The sequence below is a fragment of the Amphiprion ocellaris genome, chromosome 1, assembly GCF_022539595.1.
Source record: "Amphiprion ocellaris isolate individual 3 ecotype Okinawa chromosome 1, ASM2253959v1, whole genome shotgun sequence".
Taxonomy (NCBI): domain Eukaryota; kingdom Metazoa; phylum Chordata; class Actinopteri; family Pomacentridae; genus Amphiprion; species Amphiprion ocellaris.
Window position 1 is genome coordinate 5,359,087 of NC_072766.1, and position 17,321 is coordinate 5,376,407.

The window sequence follows — 17,321 nt, forward strand, 5'->3', positions numbered from 1 at the left end:
AGGGCTGCTGGGCAATATATGGGCTTCACTTGATTAATTCAAATTTTTCTTTTTGCAAGGTATCAAGATATGTACTTATGATGCATTCTCCCAATAACACCAAAACTTGCAGTGAGAAATAGTTCTCTGGAGTAATGACATCAATGTAAGCTGGCCAGTAAAGCGTACTTAAAATGAGTTAGGTAGTTTGGGGTGTTTTTTTGGCATCACTTAGCATAAATTCCATCATAACCTTTGAGCATATTGTAACCCAAGTGGAGGAAGCTGGACTTCTGCACCTCCTCCTGGCTCCATTTCCAGGCTTCAGGCTGTAGTCTGTGATGAGAAATTTTGGCCAATTGCAGGTCTTTTCAGACCAGAACAGGTGAGATAATAAACAGAGCAACAAAATCCTCTTTGGGAAAAGGATGTAGCGGCTGAATGAGTTAAACAGGAGACTTTGATTCAGAAGAGTACAATTTAAGTGCTGTGTAAAGCAAGAAATGAAAGCTGACCTTTGGTTTGACTATATTTTTGTGTTTGAATCACACGCATATGTCTGTGCTCGTCTGGTGGGATTCATTTAGGACAGACAGGGTAGAGCTGCAGAAGGAGGGCTGTATTTTTAAATTCTGGCATGTTTTTGTGTGTCTTCTCCAGATTTCTGCCTCCTGCGGTTTTAAATTACTCTTTTTGTTTCAGTGAACAACACCAAACAGGCCTTCATGTTTTGTAAAGTTTATAAAAACTGTGTTCAGACTAAAAGTGGCAGCTCAAAAATCCTTGTCCAGCCCCATGGACGTAAGCACACAGTGGAATAGGAGCAATACGTGTCCTTTCAGAATTCAGATGCTAACTTCCATCACAGTTCCTCCTGAAAAGCATAACATGGCATTAGTTGCCTCACTCTCTAGTCCCACCTGTATGACAAGGCAGGGCAGCACTGGTTGTAAATTCCAGAAGGCATTTTATATCAGCAAAGACACGATAATATGGGGAAAAAACTGAGATGCTGAGAAACATCTGTCCCAAGTATAAACTACTACGCCACAAATATTTTGTGGAGGTAGCATTGCCCTGTTAATAAGTTGTTTGTTGTTGAACAGCTGTTCCTATTGTTGTGCTTTAATTTGTGCAAAGAAAAACATAATGTAACAACTGTAAAAGGATAAGTAGCCTCGCTAGTGGCGCCTGTCCATGCTGAACATTTACTGGTGTAGTAGCTGGGAAAGACTTTTAGTTTTCACAAATAAAACTAGCTTTAAATCATGTATTTTTCTCAGGTTTGGTTTAGAGAGAATTGAGAAAAAGTGAAATTTTGAAATGTCTTTAAAGATTTTTTTTTTTAAATTGTCTTTAAACTATATAGAATAACAGGCAGAGCCAGGCTAGCTGTTTTCCCTGGTTTCCAGTCTTTTGGCCAGGTTAAGCTAAGTTAAGGTGTAGCCTGAGAGTCTCATCCAGCTCTCTTAGAGAAAGAAAATAAGCATATTTCCAAAATGTTTAACTATTAATTTCATTTGAATTTAATGATGGTCCCTCCACTGCAGAAAACCCTCTGCACCATTCTGCTATCGAAACCAGGATGCTCCAGTGCCTTTGTAGGCCAGTAGCACTGACCTCTCACATGATAAAGAACTTTAAGAGGCTGCTACTGCAGCATCTCAGACCCCACTCGTGTGAATTCTCACTAATTTAGATACAAGGAAAATATACCGAAAGCACAGACAACACAGTAGTCAATGGAGATAACTATGCAGCCTCTTGACTTTGGGCTTTTGGCAGTTTTTCTGCCAGCACCCATCATACTGTACAATATTTCCTGTCAAAATGGCCCAAGTCTCATTTCACTAGCAGTGTAATGAAGCAGGCAACTTGCATTGACTGCAATCTGTCTTGGACTACCTTTTGCACTGCAACAATCAGCATTTTTCTCAGGAAACTCTGAGAACATTAACTACTGCATCCACCCATTAAACAAATTCTTACCATGAGCACATTGAGTCGGACAGTGCACATAGTTACTTGAGGTGATGAAGCCTCCATCTATTAAGAACTCTGAATTATGCATTGACTAATTGCAAAATTAAACCTGAACATCTGCACTGCTATAGATAATGTAAATATATGGACTATGCGCAGATCGTAATCTACATCTTGTGTTTTCATTTGTTTGCTCTTGATGTTCTGCTGCTGTTTAATGTTGCTGTTTTGCATACACTAATGTAGAAGCAACATTTTCATTATACATAATAAGTTACACACAGTAATACATACACAATTGCTTTTAAAAGTGGAACATGCATCTATAAAATCTCTGTTCATTAAATATATTCTGACCTGCAGGCAGTTTTTCTTTGCTTGAGAATATTGCAGCTATGACAACAAACATTTCCATCCAGAAATAAATCAAAGCATAATTTGATTTCATCTAATAATTTGTATCATAATATACATGTACATTCTTACTCTATGGTCTAATCTGTCATGAGCGTGGAGTACAATTTAGCAGCTACATGTGGCTCACTTCATCTTTATTCTGAATTTCATCTAGGGTGCTTAAATGAAAGCACCAGCTGACAGAAGAAACTGGCAGGCGTTACTGTGAATCCACTCCTTGGGGAATCTTTTCTTTTGCTCCGACCACAAATGAACTGACATCTAAGGGAAGAAAAAGAGCCTTGTGCTCTACCAAAGATCGTGACTGGAGAGGGAGAGGGGTATTTTTATGACAACTGGAGGCCTCCCAGGACATTTAACTGGTGCTGCTCACTGTGTGTATCCAGCCTCAGTGGTAAGTAGAGCACCAACACATGGTGCAGTTAAGTTGAGTGCTGCATCACAGAGATTTTGCAAATTCTGCTCTCAGCGCATTGGATGAGTTGTTGAAAAATGTCAAGAATCAACAATCAGTTCAATCAATATGCCATTCAGCCAATATTAATAAGTCCATTAATTAATCACCCGAGTCACAGCTGTCACATTCATTCTCTCATTAGCCTACTTCATCCAGCATAATGGGAGCTTTCACTAGTCACCCACTACCTCCCTAATTATGTATCATTTTGTTTAATATATACAAGAATGAAAGTGTAAAAATGACACATTTTAGTTTAATGGGGGGTTTTTGTGTGGGACCAATTCTTGGCCAGGAATAATGACTTACTGGAGATTCCGCCAGTTGACTAGCAACCTCAAGGTGACAGCAAGACTCTAGGAAACACGTGTTAATTAGTGAGCTTTATATGGTGTTGGTAGGTGGCTTTTTATTCCCTTTAGACAACTGTTTACTTCTGTTTCCAATCTTTTCACTAAGCTTAGCTAATGGCTTTCCTAAAATTTTCAGCCAGAAAGTATAAAAGCATATTACCCATAATCTCTCTCAAAATTAAACCATTCCATTAACGACAGAAAAACACAAAAGTCTGAACTTACCTGCAACCGAATTTGGACGAGGCATCGCAAGGGAGGAAGTGTTGTGTATGTGGTGCTGTGGAAGCGGTCTTTTGGGTGCTGGTGGAGTCCTGGGCTCCATGATGTCAGTTCTAGGTAAGGCCTCATCTGGTTGGGCTGTCAGATTGTCTCTGGTTGGCCCAGGATGGCGGTCCTCGCTTGCATGGCCCATTGCACCAGCACCGTCCCCAGGGCCTTTGTCCTTAGTCAGAACCTCACTGGAGGCGCTGCGCTCCTCATTCTCAGACGAACTAGTGATGGTTGCTGAGCAGTACAAAGAAAATAGCAAAAAAAGAAAACTAAATCCTATTTCTAAAGAACATCTGGCACACAATTGTCAACTTCCTCTTTTTTTTTTTTTTTTTAAATTGACTAAAGAACCAAAACCAAGCAACAGCCTCAAATTCAACAAAACACATTTACTCAGTCAACAATAAAACACAACTATCTGTTATCACACATACACTCAAAACTCATCAATCAGTGAGTTTTATTGTAGTTGATGTGCCTCTTGGCTTTTTGTATTCAACTATAAATAAAAACTCTATTTAAGGAGAAAAACAGTGTCCTATTTTGGGAGAATCAGACCCATAAGCAACAAAGACAGCAGTGTCCCAGTTTTGACAGGAGGGAGCTGAAGCCTTAAGGCTGAAGTGGCACAGACAACATAGAGAAGCTTGCTGTGGGGTAGGGATACATATTTGACAGTGACTTACAACTGTTGCATCTAACTTCCTATCAGCATCTAGGAAGCAATTTAGAGATGAATCGTGTTTGGGTTTTCTGATAAGGCAAATGGTTTCATATCGTGATAAATGGGCCAGTGATGTTTGTTTCACTCAGTCTTTTAAATTCTAGTGATGCGTGGCCAGGCATTTTCATTGGACATGCTTCACCTAGTGTAAAAAAACAATGTGAACTTATATAATGTGGACACAAGTCATTTTAAAACTTGGACAGGATTTCCAAAAGATAAACAGCAGCAGCTCTCACCTATAATTCCGCTATCCTTGCTCTCCAGGGTTGAGGTGGGGCTTTGGGATGGAGGCCCAGGGCTGCACCCAGTGGTGAGTCCGGGAGCAGGACAAGGCGCAGGGCTGGATGCAGGGCTGGAGAGGGTTCCACTGGGGCTGATGCTCGAGCCACAGTGGGGAGAAGGTAAGGGTAAAGGCTGGGGCAAAGACTGGCCTCCAGCACTGGTGCTCAAGGTGGAAGAGGGGCTCTCTGAACAGGGGGAGGCAGTGCTGCAGGTCAGAGTGGAGCTGGGACTCTCCCCCTGGGCAGAGGTGTCACACTAAAACCAGAAAGCAGAGTGACAAGAAATTAGGATATACATGAAGACAAGGGAAAGCTTTGTGAAATATATAGAAGAGTAAAATCAATGAACAATATTTAGGTGGAATTCTTCTGTCTAAAAAGTGCAGGGAGTTAGCAGTGTCACTTGCCACTCCTTCAACATTTCTTCACTCTGCATGACAGTGTTTGCCTTCATGCACACTGTTTTGTGTGATTATGACTGAGTATGTCTAAGTGTGCATGCAGACAGGAATTGAAAGGATAATTCCAGTTATTTTCATCCTGGCTGTCATTTTCACAGTTTTTCAAAAACAATGGCTGGTTGTGCTCAAAACTAAATCAATTACTGTAGACATTTACTGTAAAAGTCAGCGTGCACAGAGACGATTTCACAAAGATAAAACACACTGTGAGCATTTTTTACAGGTTGCTGGGTGTATGCTTACCATATATTTAGAAACACTACACCAAAAATCCAGTTAATAGAATGTCACTGAATGATGGGACTAGTCAGAATTACACACCTAATACCACTACATGTGCAAATCTCAGTAAATGGGAAATCTGACATTGGATGAATGTACAATTACAGTGTGTGTTGCTGTGTTAAAACAACAAACAGTAGTTGCTTTTTGGAGTTAATACTGTGTGTGTTTTGGATGGCACCTTGGAGAAAAGACATGTAAAGCTCCACAGTAAAGCAAAAAACAAAGTCATTTTGAGCACAATAACTCTATTATGGTGGAAAAATCTGCAGAGCTAAGAGCCAGGTTGAAAAAAAAAGCAGAGATTATTTTTCAAAAACAGTTACCATGGCTCGATCTGAGCAGAACTGCATCTATTGAAAAAGGTCCTTGAACTCGCAGGTCCACTTTTCAAGAGTAAAGAAAATATATACGGGCATATACACAATACTAGTACATACTGCTAGAGTCGCTTTGTGATAAATGATATTTTATGGAGCTTATTCTGTTTTCATTCTGTTGTCTTCGCTGTTGTTTGTGCTCTTATTGTGCTATTGTCCGTTATGTTCTTTATGTTTTTTTCACATATGTGTTACAAGTATCTTAATGTATGTGATCTATTCTTGTCTCTTAAAGGATATCTTTTCACTTAAAAATATTCTGAGTTAACATGTGTATATATTAATGCCAATGGTAATGTGTTTTACCAATAAAGGCAATGAAATGTGAGATGTTAAAACAGATCTCTCAGATCTTGTGTTTTTAAAAAATATTTCTTATCCTTATACTTGATCACGTGCATTTCAGATCTCTTCATTACTGATGCAACATTTCTGCAACATAGAGACTGTAGGGAGACAAGGCAACAGAGTTTAAACAGCTCACTTTTATTCCCTTTATACCAAAGCCTCATCTATCTTAGCCAGGACAACCCACATTCCTCATATGAGCCTCACTATCTCTGTGAAACTGACTGAATCTGGAGCTCAGGTGGTGGAATGAGGCTGAGAAAATGGGCCAAGGCTGAGCAATGCAAAGGCACAGAGATGGAGCGACATAAGCACGATGCAATTTGGTACAATAACTCTGCAATGAGGAGTTAAACTAATAGGATACTGAGTGTAAAAATGAAACCCTGTGGACACATAGCAACAGCATTAATAATGCTCCTTCATATATAGATATATATCTGAAAAAGGGGATTCGAGTGGTCAAATCACATGCATTACTTAACACATATTTTGACTGCATAAAACTGCATTTTAAATAACAATCAACTTTAATGAATGGTATTTAAATGTTCAAAAAAGACCTGAGATCCTGCAGGCAATCTAAACTCCAAAAACAGAAGGTTGGTTCATAAACCATCCATCATGACAGCAAAGGTCCAACAAATCAATACGCTGTCCTACCTTCTTTTCCCTCCTGTCCTCCATAGGAGAGCTAGCAGTGCCGGCCGTTGCTTCTCCCAGTAAGAAGCATAGTCTGGTCATCAGTTCCTGGGTAGAGAGGGAGGAGCCAGGAGGGGGCTCCACGTGGAGGTCTGGAAGACACACAAATTCAGGGCATAGGGATTAAGAAGAAAATGGAAACACGGCAGGCCAAATGAAACCGCCATCAAACTGACGCTCCCGTTTCAGCTGAGCTTGCTCGTGAGGTTCCCACCCAGCAGCATCGGCAGTGAACTGCAAGAAATGTATGCATCCACAGGTCAGCACAGCCCCAGCTGCACTGATTATGAATGCACAGACAGTGGCTTTCCAGTCCCTGGTTGAGGCAGCAGCAAGAGGTTGTGTGAGGTTGTGAGTTTGCCTGTGCACACGCCTGCCAGGTGCTCTCGGTTAAGAGACGGATTGTGAATTTCAATGAGCTCGATGTCGACTCTGGAGCAGAAAGAAGGAGTGCCTTGGCTCTGCCTTCACTGTTGCTCCTGGAGAGATTGGCTGACACAGGCCATGTGCTGCATTCATTTATCACTGTTTAAGGCTCCCTGATGCTCTGACCTCCAACCCCTGCTCCTCTAAGGTCCAAGCTCACCTCAGCAAAGTGAGCCTTAAACAGTTTTCCCATGTCTGTGCTCTGCCCAGCTGAGCAATGCATTCCTCCATTCTGACACCTCATGTATGTAATGTTATCAGCTGAGTAACATGCATATTGAGTAGGCATATAAACAGGATGACAGGACATCACGGATTACAGGAACAGCTCACTCCTCCTCACAAACATCTTTTCGTTTAGATATCACATTCATTTCACACTCCCTCCACCGATTCTTTCTCATTCTGTCTTGCTGGCTCACGCTCTCCCTTTAAAAGGTACTGCATCACATCGCTCTTACATTCAACACAATTGTGTGGCAAACACACACCCAGCCTTGACAGCATCAAGGTCAATTTTGAGAGGCGAGCTTGGTCATTTTTGTTTTGTAAGGTGCTCCGGTTACAGCCTTTGTCAATACTCTTTTCACAGCTTGAAAATCTGCTGAAGACTTAGGTGGGATGTGTATTTCAGCGAGGGCAGGAGAGAAAACTTTGCATTTAGTCAGCAGAGCACTGAGATCCAATCTGGAGTAACATGAGGACACACTGAATGTCCAGTACTATTCATCAAACCACCTAGCAGTTGCCATTGGAAACGGGAAGCTGAGAGGTGCCTGGCAACCGGGATGGAAGATGCCTCATAAAATCTGTTTAGCCTAAGGGTAGACCTCTGGTCAAAAACACAAAGAAAGCTGGTAAAGATGTGGGTATTTACACCATTATTACTTTAATCTAAGCTTTAACTGCACAAGCAACATTCAGAGAAGTCGGGACAAGGACTCGGGAGAGACTGTGAAACAACAAATCGACTCTCAGTGATACACTGCATAGTACACACATCACAGTCTAGATACACCTGAAGGGAAAAAAAACTTAATGCCAACCTTCCACACACACGTTCACTTTCTGTTAAATCTAACATCATTCATCCACTCACCTCTGCCCCATTCTCATTCTAATTCAGCCTCACTGATCAATACCAGGAAAAACAGACACGATGCTAAATACACGTCCACACGCTCCTGTTCTCACCTCTGTGGTCTGCCTTGCCACGGCACGAGGCAAAGACAAGAGGTTCTCTCGCACTGGAAGAGCCATCCACATACTCCAGCTTCCTTACCCGTCCTTTGGCCACAGCAAAGAGGCAGAAGGGAGAGGGAGGGAGAGCAGGCAGGGAGGGAGGGAGGGAGGATTGAGGGTGGAGATAGGGAGGGATATGAAAGAAAGTGAGTGAGAGAGAGGGAGAATGAGAGAGATTAAGCCTCCCCAGATGAGATCTGTGGTGCAGAATTTGAATTGTGTCCCAGGAGAAGGGAGTAGAATGTACAGAGTGTGAGCCATGCATGCAAACAGTACTATATTTACTGTACCGTGGGCATTTATGTATAATATATTACCACTGCTAATGTTTGTGTGTGAGAGTGTGTGTGTGTGATGGTAAGGACAGCGGTGCACTCTGATGTGTGTGGGTGTGTCTCAATTTATGCAACAACATCTTAGGGTTCGTGGAAGCGCAGATTCTTTAGGACTGAAGATCATTCAAGGATGAGATGTTTGAAAACACTGACATGAGCTGATTTTTTTCACTCAAGGTTATTCAGTGATTGAATCGTGCATGTGGATAGACTCGGGAGCGCCCTGCAATCTAACATCTAACGTACTTATTAAGGTTCGATTTTGCATGACCAACCGCCAAAGAAACAAAAGCCATGGCACTATATATTTTTCCCTGCTGTAATTTTTCTCGTCATATTTGTTCAGTGGACTGGGAAAAAACAAGGCAGTGCTGCATGCAATGAAAGGTAATAGCACCTTTTTCTGAATGGCTGTATTTGCTGCAGACACTGCCATCTAGTGCTTCTTTTCAGGCGAGGCACCCCGAGTAAATATGCAATTTGTTTCTTCTTAACCCTCCTGTTGTCCTCATTTATGGGCAGCAAAAAATGTTGTTCCCTTGTCTGAAAGAAATCCAAAAATTCAGCAAAAAAAATCCCCAAATTCATAAAAATTTGCAAAATCTTCAGGAAGAAAGGTCCCAAAATTTTTAAAAGTTTCCCTTAAAAGTTTTATTTTAAAAAAAATTTAAAAATCCCAATTTGGCAAGAAATAAAAATTTAAAAAATAAAAATTGTAAATATTTTCAAAAAATGAATAAAATGTGGAAGTTTTCACTGTGAAAATATTTCATTTTCTTTCACATTTTCAAACTTTAAAACGGGTCAATTTTGACCTGCAGGACGACACGAGGGTTAAATACACAATTTTAAAAAGATTTGTATAATTCAAACTTTGCAGAACTTTCAGTATTTTTAGGTAATTACATTTTAACACAAATTAATATTTCTTTAAACATGTTAATACTATTTCTTTATAAGCTATGAACCTTGTAGAAAATGCTAAATTTGGCTAATTTTTATGTAGAAGGTGCTTAAAATGTATTCAAACAAGAGTCGCTTTCTACTCCAAATTATGTTTTCTAAATCTTCACTGTGCAGAATGGTGTAATTACAGAGTTTTAAATGTATGTTTTCATATTCATCTGTGAAGGGGAAATTTCGCTTGGTGCTCACCTTAAATCTATGTTTATGGCATGAGTTTGTGCCGTCAAATAATTTGGAGAAAAATCGTGGTCCTGTATGCAGCCTCCCCAAGTGTGACACAGAAACCCCAAATTGTAAATACTGCACAGTTTAAGTGGTACAGGAGACATATTCGGTCCAGTTGTTGAAATGAAACACATTTCTTCATTCATATGAATCTTTAAGCCCCTAAACAACCACCTTTTTTTTCTCCTAAAAGACTCAAAACTTAGAGGCATTTTGTTCGTTGGACTCTTACAGTGAGGATAGTGTGCAGCACATATTAATTCATCAAGTACGTGCCCCTACAGAGTACAGAAAATATAAGAAACTGCTGTTATGCTGGGTACACACTCTCATTACAAAGAAAGGAATTATTGCTGCTGCTATTGTTGCTTTAACATTGGTATATTAAAGAGTTTACAGCAGTTGAATCATGGACCTTTGTGCTTTTAAACAGTGTTTAATTTGATTCAGAATGGGATGATGCTATTCAAAATGCAGCAGCAGGATTTTTACCCGACCTATATCCGTGTTAAGGTCTTAATGATGGAGAAGAAAGACTTGCACAGCTACATATACAACAAAAAATACACTTCATGACTTCGTGGAATATTTTATGAATAGATCCAAACAAATGTAATATCTCAAAGTTGACCTACCTAATTGGGGTTCCTTGCCTAAAGTTATTCGCTCAATTATTTACTCTGACAATCTGTCGCATGTTTTTGGGCCCCGGGGGCACAGTCTGTATGCTCTTGTATTTTCTGCCACATATACGAAACAGCTGAACGCACAGAAGCTCTCTGCTAATCAAGGCAAACCCATGAAAGCATTCTGCTGTTTCTGCAGCTATTCCCTGATGCACAGCTCCTTGTCATCCGCAGCTGCTCATACTGAGATCATGGTTTGTTTTGATTTTTATTACTATTTTAAATTTAACCCACCTGGGAACTTGATGCACGACTGGGAGGGAACTATGTCGGGCTGGCGAGGGAGAAGAGGGGAGGACGGTAAAGAGATGGACACACCCTTGGTCAGTCTCATCAGTTTTACCGGGCTCTCGGTGTAGCCGCCGTCACGGTCCTGGAAGTGAGCGGCACGCTGGCCACGAGTCCTCTGCAGGGTGCTGTGGGCGTACACTTCACCACCTATATCGAATACAGAGGAGAAAGTAGAGAAAGGAAAGAGGAGGGTAGGTGTTGAGGTTAAAGAGACACAGTTAAAAGCATATTTACAAAAGCCGAGTTGATTCAAAGCTGTGCTGCAGATTTAACTTATCGCAGAGAGAGCAGTAGCCTATAAAATTTCTCTCACATAAGGCTGCGACTGAGCAAACATAACTTGTCTTGGAGGCATATTGCTGAATGAGGTAATGGAAAGTTGGCAATGCCAGAACATCTATTTAAAGGAATGGGATCACACTCATTAAACAGGCTACACTTATTATATTTCAATTCAATACTTCACTCAATTTCACGCCCACACTGCAAAACTCCAAATCTTACCAAGTCTATTTGTCTTATTTTTAGTCAAAATGTCTCATCCCACTTGATTTAAGATAAATTCACTTAACAAGTGACATTTCAGCAAGATGGAGGGACTTGTTTTAAGATAATGCATCTTAAATATTTTGTTAAGTCAAACAATCTTGAAATTATCTTGTTTTGAGTTGAATTTTACAAGAAAACACTAAATAAGTTTAACCCTCGTGTCGTCCTGCGGGTCAGAATTGGCCCGTTTTAAAGTTTGAAAATGTGGGGAAAAAAAAAATATTTTCACAGTGAAACTTCTGATGTCCACATTTTCAACATTTTTGGGAAGTTTTTGAACATTTTTTTGAAAGAAAAAAGAAATGTTAAAAATGTTTAAGAACATTCACAAAAAAATAAACCAAAATCCAGCGAATTTCGATTTTGGTTGATTTTTATGTGAATGTTCTTAAGAAAATATTAGAAGTTTTACTAATATATATGTAATCACTTTAGATATTTTTAGGATTTTTTGGGAAGATTTTTACTCGTTTTTTGAAAATATTTACAAGAATTTTCCTGCCAAATTTGGGGGATTTTATTTATTTATTTATTTTTTAACACTTAAGGAATTATTGGAATTTTCTTCCTGAAGGTTTTGCAAATTTTCAGAAATTTGGGGAATTTTTTTGCTGATTTTTTTTGGATTTTTTTCAGACAAGGAAACAATATTTTTTGGTGCCCGTAAATAAAGACAGCAGGAGGGTTAATAAATCTCAAATTAGGAGGTTACATGAAAGCGAAAATCTATTTTTGAGTAAAAAACTGCTATTTTTTTTTTTTTTTTTTAAAACATATCTGGCTTATTTTAAGACACCTAAGCTTGACAATCCTGGTAAAATATAAAAAATAAGTTTTCCCAGCTAATTTTAAGCTCTCAATATTCTAAATATCTTATCTTATTTCAAGAAATCTTACCAAGCCATTTTTCAGTTGTTCTGTTGGCAGATATTTTCACCTATTTCAAGGTAAAAGTTTTTTTTTTCTTGTTTTGAGAGGGGCATTTTTTCCAGTGCACTCTTATGGCTGCAATTAAGCCTGATCTTATGTCTTGAAACCGACATTATGCACGGGACCTCGAAAAGCCATGTGATTAGAGACTTTGCTGCCACTTATTGTGATCACACTTGAGTGCAGTAATTTGGCCTGTAGTGTAATTTAGTCATTCACTCTTCTTGCCTTAAATTTGTCTTCTGTTGCTCTTGATGCCCACTACCTAATGTTACAAATTCACATGATAGGCTGTTGCATAATTCCTGTAAATGTAGAGGAATCAGTGCCTTTTTTGTAAGATGTATTGAGGAGAATTCAAGAAGTGACATCTCTACAAATGATCAGAGCCATACCACTGTACTGTAAACATACTATGTGATTTTAATGAGACTGACACACTTCTCTATCTTCCTCTCTGTTCTTGCAACCCAGTGCAGCACCGAATTAAATATTAATGAGCAACATGGGTGCTCTAATACTGAGCTCTACTTATGTCCATGCATCTCCACTGTGCACTTAGAAACCTCTTCTGTACTGCAGCAGGTTGACAAGTTCACCCTGCAAAAAAAAAATACAAAAAGCCTCATTTCAACCTCAAAATATTCCCAAAAAATGTCAACTGCTTCCTTTTTCAGTTCACATTTCACTGACGACACGACAAAACATTCACCTCGTTTACAGCAGATACAATACTTTTATACCAGGTTTTCTCATTTAGTTGTGAGCCACAAATTCTTGTGAAAATCGGTATGCGCTTAGTAGGTCAGGATGTTTGCTTAACCCACTCTAACTTCGCCTGACACACTTTACATGCAAGCAGCGGGACACTGTGTGAAGGACGGAACACGCTGATGAATTAGGCTAATTGAAATGGCTCTACTTAAATCACCCAAGAGAAGAGAACCTGAATATTACCATCAAATAATACAAGACCGAGTGTGCACAACATACTATAAATTTCCCCGTATACACATCTGTGACTCGTGGCTGAGAGCATCTTGATAAAAAATGTGATTAAATGACATCAAAGGAATCCCATGAGACCACAGTTCAAAATCATTATTAAGAATACATGCCACATTTCTGATACGCAGTAAGTTTCAGCGGTTTTGTTCATACCTGGACGTCTCTGGTTCTTCTTTTCCCCTCGCTTTCCTCCCCCATCTCTCTTGTTTCCAAATACTGCTCTGAACATAGCTGGGCTTCACTGTTTACTGCCTGTGGAGGAAAAAGTCAAATCTTAATTTGCATTAGGAGCACATTATTTTAGGCAACATTACCCCTGCTGTTAGTTCTTAATGCAGCTGCCTGAGTGCCAGATTTAAATGCTGTTTTTTTAAAAAGATAACTGTCTAGTCATTAATAAATTGTTTATTTAAACTAATTATCGGCACATACAAGTCAGGGCACACATTAAAAAATCATGTCACCATAAAATTAAGCCTTTCGTTACCTGTTTTAAGTCTTCTTTGGTGACTCCATGTCTTCACATTAATCCACAGGCAGCTGATAAGAGACCATTTAGACTGGCAGAGTCCAATTAAGAAGTGATGCACCTCCACAAGATGATGAGAGGAGGAGGAGGAGGGAGCGCGCCTTGTGCACATGCGTGGTTGATTCTTGCTCAACATTTGTTGTGACCTGGTTTGATCTTGGGCTATTTTTTGTTTTACCTCCAATATTTATTTCAGCAATAGGGTAAACTGGGGAAAGGACCCTCTTAATAATATATTCTCTTTAAAAATAAAATGTATATATACAGACAGACAAGAAGAAAAAAAGTGAACAAATTTAGAGGGTAATTGAATTGCTATTATAAAATTTAAAACTGAAATCTTGAAAATATGTGTACACAGGCTTTACAAGCCACTGAGCAATACAAGCTTGTTACTTTTGCATAAAATTAACTATATCCTCACCCTTTTATGGTATTACAGTTTTATGGTAAATGTTACATAACACATAGAAATAACTTTAGAATTTTTGTTTGGAATGATTTAGTATTTGCCAGTTTATTAACAACTAAGGTGCCTATTGGGCAAAGATTATTACTTTGTTATATATAATTCATACTAAACTAAACTTTCTATTTTTTAAACCCACACAGGCCTATTTTGTACGATTAGAGTATAACACCATTTTACCTCAGAACTATTTCTTTTGATTTCTCTCTTGTGATTCTAATATTTCAACATTAGTGTGGTCACTATCATGCAAGAGAAGAAACCTGAAACGAAAATTGACTATATCTAATTGTCAGGTGGGGAAATATGATGATTTCCCTACTACTTGTGACTATGTTTTTACCACTGATCAGAGAACATTCTTACAGCATCACATAAAAATATTTATACCAAACCCTATGAAAAAATAAGCCGAAATGAGCATTAAGAAACCATCGGCGTGAACGCACTGTAAGTTAAGATAAATACGAGTCATGTCCTCTTGTGAACACCAGGGGGCGACAGTGTAAATAATATTTTCCTGTTTGTCCACAAGGGGGCGAATATGAGCCACAGCTAGTGAGCTATATAATCTGGAAGCTAACGTCGTCTCGGTCTTTCCTCTGATTGTGCTCAGGAGAAGTTCAAGACACAGAAGGTCGTCTTCAGTTTATAATGCAGCACCACCTCAGCGGTTCAAACATATCTGTGGACGTGATCTGTCGTAAGCATTTCACGTAGCTTTGTGAAGTTAAATTAAAAAAAATAACCGTAAACGAAGCTAGTAAAGTTTTATCGTCAAGTAGGACACGTGTAAAATTAGCTAGAGCCATTTTGTGTTCCCGGTTTAGTAGGAAAGATAACCGGCTTTGTAAAATTAGCACACATTAACGTTGATGTTGAAGTAATCAAAATGCTCGAGTAACACTTCTAGAGTTGTGAGAAAATTTGTTTAGACAAGGGGGTACAAAGTCAACATAGCACCGGAAGCTGCTAGCTAATGCTAACTTGAGTTTTGTGGCTAACAGTAGCATCATAGCGTCATACCGTTTCAGTGGATTTGTTGAAAAAATGAGGTTTATTAGTATTTTATGTCACCACTAAATCATTTGGCTGACCTACCTTGGTCGACAGTGTGATGTTTATTAGGTTTCTCGTTTACTTGTAGTAACTTTGCTTTAGCCATGTTGACCTTTAATCAACGAAGTAAGAAATAAACAACCGTACAGTCTTTACTCTATTAGTAACAACAAAACCTGTTCATTAACTGAAAACTGTTTCAATAAATGGTCTAAATTATGTATTTGCTAAGTTAAGATACAGAAATACTGTCAGTTTGCCCCACAGCCGTAGCAGATGTAGCTCTAGAAACTCAACTTCTACACACCACAATGTTGACAGTTTGAGTTCTACAAATAGGCTGTTAAATGCTGCACTTCTTTTCCCCTTGCAGATCATGGACCATTTGGTGGACATCCGTATGAGCCAGACGGGGGATGATGTCTGTGTTTGAGCCTTCAGCATAATGTCCTAAAGATGTCTGTCATGGCAGTATCACTTACTGGAGGAAATGGGTCTGAGACGGATGATCCAACAGAAGGACCGTGACCAAGTCTTGTGCAATAACATGTACGTCTAGGTATCTTTACTTTGGAGACGTGATTAGTTGACTGATTAAACCTCGTAGCCTGTTCACAAGCTGCATCTTTGACAGCCTGGGCTCTCTGCCGTGAGATATCCTGGGTTTTAATACTTCAGATGCTAAATGAAATGTCCCTGCGCTTTCTGCCCGCCTCTTTACCATGGCGTCTTGGATTGAAGAGGGGAGGATAAATGAAATTTTACATGAAAGTCTTTTCTCTGTGAACATACTTGTGAAGACCCCGAATGTAATATTTTTCTCCGTTCTCAAGCTTGTAGAGATGAAACCAGAGAGAGGATACTGAAGCAGCTGGAAGAGTCATTTTCCAAATGGATAAATGCAGGTGAGCACTTGTAATCTTGTCTTCAGTTGGTGTACACTTGAATTCGCATCCACTGATAGACCTGAAGCAGGCTTCATTGGCTTCTGGGTTTGCATAGAGATGCTAAACTGAGCCTTCCTTGCGCTTTCTGACTGCTACATTTTATAGCAGCACAGATTGAATTGAGGAATACATTCCAATTTGTTTAATCACGGTCAGATTCACAGTGGGATGTTGAATGTGACTCAATACATTAATTATTTCATTTCACCCACTGCATTAAATGGATTCCTGCACACTGCTCATGCATTCATGGCAGATTTACAGACATCAGCCAAACATCCTGGTTTCTGCAAATGTCTAGTCAAAACATTAGGCTCATTAGTTGTCTGTAGGTGTTGCTGAGATCTGGACATACTGCTGTTGCAGGATATCCGTCGCTGTAATGTTTTTGCACTGCTGTTGTATCTTTCTAAATGTTTTAATTTTCTTGCAGGTAACAAGCAAGATACTGCCAAAACCGGATGGAGCTTGGACAAGTGGAGCAGTTTTTCTTCACCGCTCCCTGATGCCAAGCAAACCTGCTATTAAATGTTTTCAAATTGTTGTATTTAGTTTACTTGATAGTGTACTGGCAGTTACTAATCTGCCAGTAGCATTTGTGTTGCACATGATGCATTTAACCAACAGTACACAAAATAGATGTAATATGTCAAACTGATGCCAATTTTGGCTTCCAATAAAAGTAAAAAATTACTGAACTCAATCTTGTGTTTTTGTGAATTTAAAAATAAGTTTGTTAGGTCCAACCTTGATTTATTCCATAGTGATGTGACAGTTACAATATGTAGGTTTAGAAAGTTACAGGTCCCCCAGGTAGGGAATCAAACTGTACTTGAATGCACTTTGGAATTAGATTATGTTGCTGCCTTGTAAATGTAAAAACATGCACCATTTATGTACACCGAGCAGAAAGGCCCTTTATAAATGAGAAGCACAATTCAACCTGTAAGAGCTGGCTACTGCAGGTTTGTGTTTACGGTGGTTCTACTTACGCAGTGCCAGGGTGTATTGCTGCT

General features: G+C 39.3%; 1 protein-coding gene, 1 long non-coding RNA gene and 1 other non-coding gene across 5 annotated transcripts in view; 2 read left to right on the plus strand and 1 right to left on the minus strand.

Annotated features, from left to right (window-relative positions):
* The window catches only part of LOC111564834 (protein TANC1-like), a 42,222-nt gene extending 28,374 nt beyond the window's left edge, over positions 1 to 13,848 (minus strand). The window contains exons 1-7 of the mRNA XM_023264660.3: positions 13,789 to 13,848; positions 13,455 to 13,553; positions 10,758 to 10,961; positions 8,264 to 8,356; positions 6,605 to 6,735; positions 4,426 to 4,726; positions 3,415 to 3,696 (exon numbers count right to left, since the gene is read on the minus strand). Coding sequence (XP_023120428.2) covers positions 3,415 to 3,696; positions 4,426 to 4,726; positions 6,605 to 6,735; positions 8,264 to 8,356; positions 10,758 to 10,961; positions 13,455 to 13,530 — 1,087 coding nt within the window. The 5' untranslated portion in view covers positions 13,531 to 13,553; positions 13,789 to 13,848. The remainder of the gene's footprint in view (positions 1 to 3,414; positions 3,697 to 4,425; positions 4,727 to 6,604; positions 6,736 to 8,263; positions 8,357 to 10,757; positions 10,962 to 13,454; positions 13,554 to 13,788) is intronic.
* Positions 13,849 to 14,851: 1,003 nt separating this feature from the next.
* Positions 14,852 to 17,008, plus strand: LOC111564858 (uncharacterized). Of its 3 annotated transcripts, none has more exons than XR_004846898.1 (4): positions 14,852 to 14,936; positions 15,732 to 15,907; positions 16,192 to 16,263; positions 16,739 to 17,008. It is a non-coding gene; the product is annotated as an uncharacterized LOC111564858 (long non-coding RNA). The 3 variants fall into 3 exon arrangements; XR_002745821.3 differs by having other exon boundaries at positions 14,866 to 15,002; XR_008602540.1 differs by having other exon boundaries at positions 14,903 to 15,907.
* LOC111564863 (small nucleolar RNA SNORA31) lies at positions 16,307 to 16,439 on the plus strand. The gene has a single exon (XR_002745823.1). It is a non-coding gene; the product is annotated as a small nucleolar RNA SNORA31 (small nucleolar RNA).
* Positions 17,009 to 17,321: the final 313 nt, after the last annotated feature.